The following is a 4,080-nucleotide window of genomic DNA, read 5'->3' on the forward strand; positions in this document are numbered from 1 at the left end:
TGTCATATACTATTATACTAGATATCCCTTTGTGATTGAATATGTCTTCAACTGTGTAAATAGTTATATATGCTGTTTTCATTTGAATTTATAATTCACCTTTGTTGGTAATTCTAGACCGTGTTTATAAGTTGGTGAATATGGAATGACATAATTAGATTTTAAATATAGGGCTTGGTTAGAGGCTTTTGATGTGTGATTAATATAGAATTACTGTAACAAGTTTTTAAGTCAATTTTCTCTTGTAATAATAAAGTGTTTGATCGATTTTGTTCAATTGAACGTTTTCTCTAAATATTTGTTCATTTTTTTTTAATATTTGATCATGTGTGCCATTAAAATAAGTGTGTTTATGTGATTTAAGAAAATGTTTAAATTCATAAAAGTGTAAGAAATATTTTGGGCATTTAATTCAACAAATTCATGAATGAGAATTGAAAGTTGTCACGTCATCAGGATAAAAAGGGTTTGGAAGGGTAAAATTAGAATGCCTTATAAAATTAAGCATTTTATTCCTTTTTAGTTTAAAATTTTTGTTGTGCTTGTTTTAATCGACTTTTTAGAAACCCAAATATGTTTTGCATATTACATGTGTGATTATCTACATGTATGATTATGAAAACATATTGTATAATTATCATATAAGTTACATAATTATTTATATAAGTTGTATAATTATAAATATAGGTTGCGTAATTATTAGTATATGTTACGTAATTATATAATTTTATACGTAATTAAGGCGCGGACGAAATTACCCATCTCCCAACGCCATGTGTTTCTTGTGCCTTTGTATCCTTTTTACAATAACTTGCACCTACGTGATTCTTTTTTTTTTTTAATGGCGATGGCGATTCTGGTTCAGTGACATGCTTCTTAATATCCCAGGTGTGTCCATACCTCAGATGAGATTCAACCGTCCATCGTTAGTTTGACACTTGAGGATGATGCTAACCCATTTCAGGAGCAAACCGACAACTCGTAAAACCCCTTCATCCGCTTAAGGATGACGTTCGAGGATGATGCTTCTTAATATCTTAGGTGTCCATACCTCAGATGCCTTCCCCTAGATGGGCGGGAGTGTAATATGTTTTAATAAGGGGAGAGGGGCGTATGCAGCAAAAGCAACTCAAGTACCCCTACCCTCGCATGAACACCAATGTCGACCTTAATGCCCAAATCGGGTACCGAAATTGTTGTATAACTACCCGCTCCATTGTTGGTCAATATGATCGTTAAAAATGGTCTTACACAAAAAAATATAAATATGTGTGTATTTAAACGTCCTTGAAACATATACCATCTCATACTTCATTCACATATTCACCTTCTCAGCTTGCCATAGTCAACCTTTTCAACACAAACCTTCTCAAATTTTATTTTCTACCAATATCAATTTTACTGGCTACATATGGGATCGTGTGTTCGTTCCTCCAATCGAGTCGACTCCGATGATGATGTTCTTTCAAACGATAGTAGTTTGATTTTGTTCAATAATAGAATCGACAAACTTGAAGACGAAGACACGGTCAACACGGCTACATATAAAAAACAATTCACGTGGCGTGATCGTGAACGCAATCAAGATGTACTCGCAGATGATTATTTTGTCGATGACCCGAAATACAACGAAGATATTTTTCGTCAAAGGTTACGTATGTCGAAGTGGTTATTTTTAAAAATTGTGGAGGATTTAGAAAAGCACTATGAATGGTTTCAAGAGGGCTATGGCGGGAGGATGAAAAAAGGTTTTACGCCATTACAAAAAGTTACTTCAACCGTTAAAAAACTAGCAGCCGGTAATCTTTCGGACGAATACGATGTGTATCTACAGTTGCGGAGCTAGGAATTTTTTCTTATGGGTTCGAGAATTTTTTGGTGCTTGATTTTTTTTCCAACGTCAAAGTTTCCGGGCCCGAATGGGTCGGGTCGTGTCGATCATTGGATCTGATAAATAAAATACAATATCACTATCATAACAAAAATATCTCATTAACAATCAATAAAATACAAAGTCATATTAAAGAAAATGATACTACATATCATAATTGTTCTCTACGAGTTTTTATGTTTTGAAAAACGATATCTTCAATCGTGACTTTAGAAAAGAATTCATTTTTAATATAACAAATACAAGCATCATTCATATAATTGTCACCCAAATAATTACGCAAATCCCTCTTCACATGCTTCATTGAAAAAAAAACATTTCACAAACGATAGACCAACGGATATTTGTTGTTGGAAATCGTTGAAACCTTGAGGCGAACCGGCAAAGGCGATGATGAGGCAATGGTCGTTTGTCGACAGAAAGAAACTGATTGGCTGCTGAGGCGATGGCCGATGTTTTTGTTTGTTTATTTATTTATTATTTAGGTATTATGTTTAAAATGTTAATTGGGCTTGTCTTATTGACCCACTCTATGAGTAATTTTGGGCATTTTAATAATCTATATATGAATATTATTGGCCCATATATGATGTTAGTTAATAAAATTTATAGTTTTTTATATTTTTTAAAAAGAATATTCATTACTGAAAGAATATAACTAAAGTTTTCACAAACAACAGGTATCTTTTTAGAACGATACTGGGTTCGCTCGCCGAAAAAGAATGGGTTCGCTTGTTAATTCGACACCATAGGTTATATATAAAACCGAAAAATACCGGTTTCGAATGTGACTCCGCCACTGTGTATCTATGCATGTCCCAAAGGACTTACCATGAAAGTTTTAAATTTTTTGTAATGTAATGATTGAGTTATACGACACATAGTACTTGTGTAGGCTAACAAGCCATGACAATGTGCTTTTTCACCAAGCACACAAAGAAAGATATCACTTTCCCGAGATATTTGGTGACCTTGATTGTACACATCTCACTTGGAGAGCTTGTCCCATTGAGTTGCGCGGCCAATATATGAGAGGTGTTCATCGATACCCTATGGTTATGGTCGAAGCGGTGGGCTCACAAGATTTATGTTCTGGTATTTGTTTCCTGGTCCGCCCGGGTCAAATAACGTCACTGTGAAAGTGTTTTCGTTTCACAGACGATTATACAAATGTGGGTACTACCTTACGGACAGGATATACCCCGCTTGGTGGACTTTTGTGAAAGTGTTTTCGTTTCCCGTTGAGCGTCTAGAAAAGATGTTCATGAAGCTCAAGAATCGACAAGAAAAAATGTGGAATGAGCTTTCAGTGTTCTAAAAGGGAAATGGGTATTCTTATGCGACCCGTGCGGACCAAGACATTGTAGAAGCTTAGGAATGTTTGCTATACAGTGTTTTATTGCATAACATGATCATAATGGACAACGGATATGCGATATCACCGGTACACATAACGTATCCACTGGTCCAAGCTGTTCTTGACGATATGTAACATCCGCATTTCTAAGAATAATAAATAACGGGAAGTTTAATATTAATTGTGTGTCGTTAGTTTAATTGTGTGCGTGTTTATGTTTGGATAAGGTTTTGGTTGGAATGGGAAGTGGGTTGTGGGGCCCTTAGACCACCTATATATATCCTATCTTCTTCTCCATTCCATTTCTTTACACAACACCCACGCTCAAGAAACACACACACTTTCTCTTTAAAACCCAAATACAAATCCGAGCTAAAGAAGGACGGATCTAGTGTATAAACGCCATCAAACACCAAGAATCACGTCCAGGTCTACGAGTTGTCTATATCCGAACCGAACCCATAGCCAAGGGTTAGTTTTGGCCAACAAGGTTAAGTTTTGTGGTTGATTTCGACATGCAAACTGATAGAACGATAGATCGGGTTATAGAACGTAAGAAAAACATAAACTTGGTAAGTTATAACCTCACGGGGGGTGTTATAGGACAAAAAGATGATGTTCGGACCATGAAAAACACGGGTATACAAAGTTGGTACGACCCAAAACCCATAAAAAGAGTAGAATCGGGTCCTAAGGAATTGTCTCAGAAGAAAATGGCCTTAAAATAGTAAAAAAGAAGTAAAAAGGGGTTTTTCGCATGAAAAAGGGCTTCGCATCGCATGCCATGCAAAATCCAAGAATTTCGCATCGCACGCCATGCGAAGCGAAATCA

At 35.8% G+C, this 4,080-nt stretch overlaps 1 protein-coding gene across 1 annotated transcript; it reads left to right on the forward strand.

Moving 5' to 3' along the window:
- Positions 1-1,411: 1,411 nt before the first annotated feature.
- On the forward strand, positions 1,412-1,846 carry LOC143544221 (uncharacterized). The gene has a single exon (XM_077036371.1). It carries the CDS (start codon positions 1,412-1,414, stop codon positions 1,844-1,846), a length of 435 nt encoding a protein of 144 aa, XP_076892486.1.
- The last annotated feature ends 2,234 nt before the right edge of the window (positions 1,847-4,080 follow it).

Source organism: Bidens hawaiensis, unplaced genomic scaffold, assembly GCF_021521415.1.
Source record: "Bidens hawaiensis isolate Kalapana, Puna unplaced genomic scaffold, B.hawaiensis_p1.1 tig00013503_1, whole genome shotgun sequence".
Lineage (NCBI taxonomy): Eukaryota > Viridiplantae > Streptophyta > Magnoliopsida > Asterales > Asteraceae > Bidens > Bidens hawaiensis.

Bases quoted from the DNA above. Each gene is read 5' to 3' on its own strand.
- LOC143544221 (XM_077036371.1), top strand. From the start codon at position 1,412: ATGGGATCGTGTGTTCGTTCCTCCAATCGAGTCGACTCCGATGATGAT.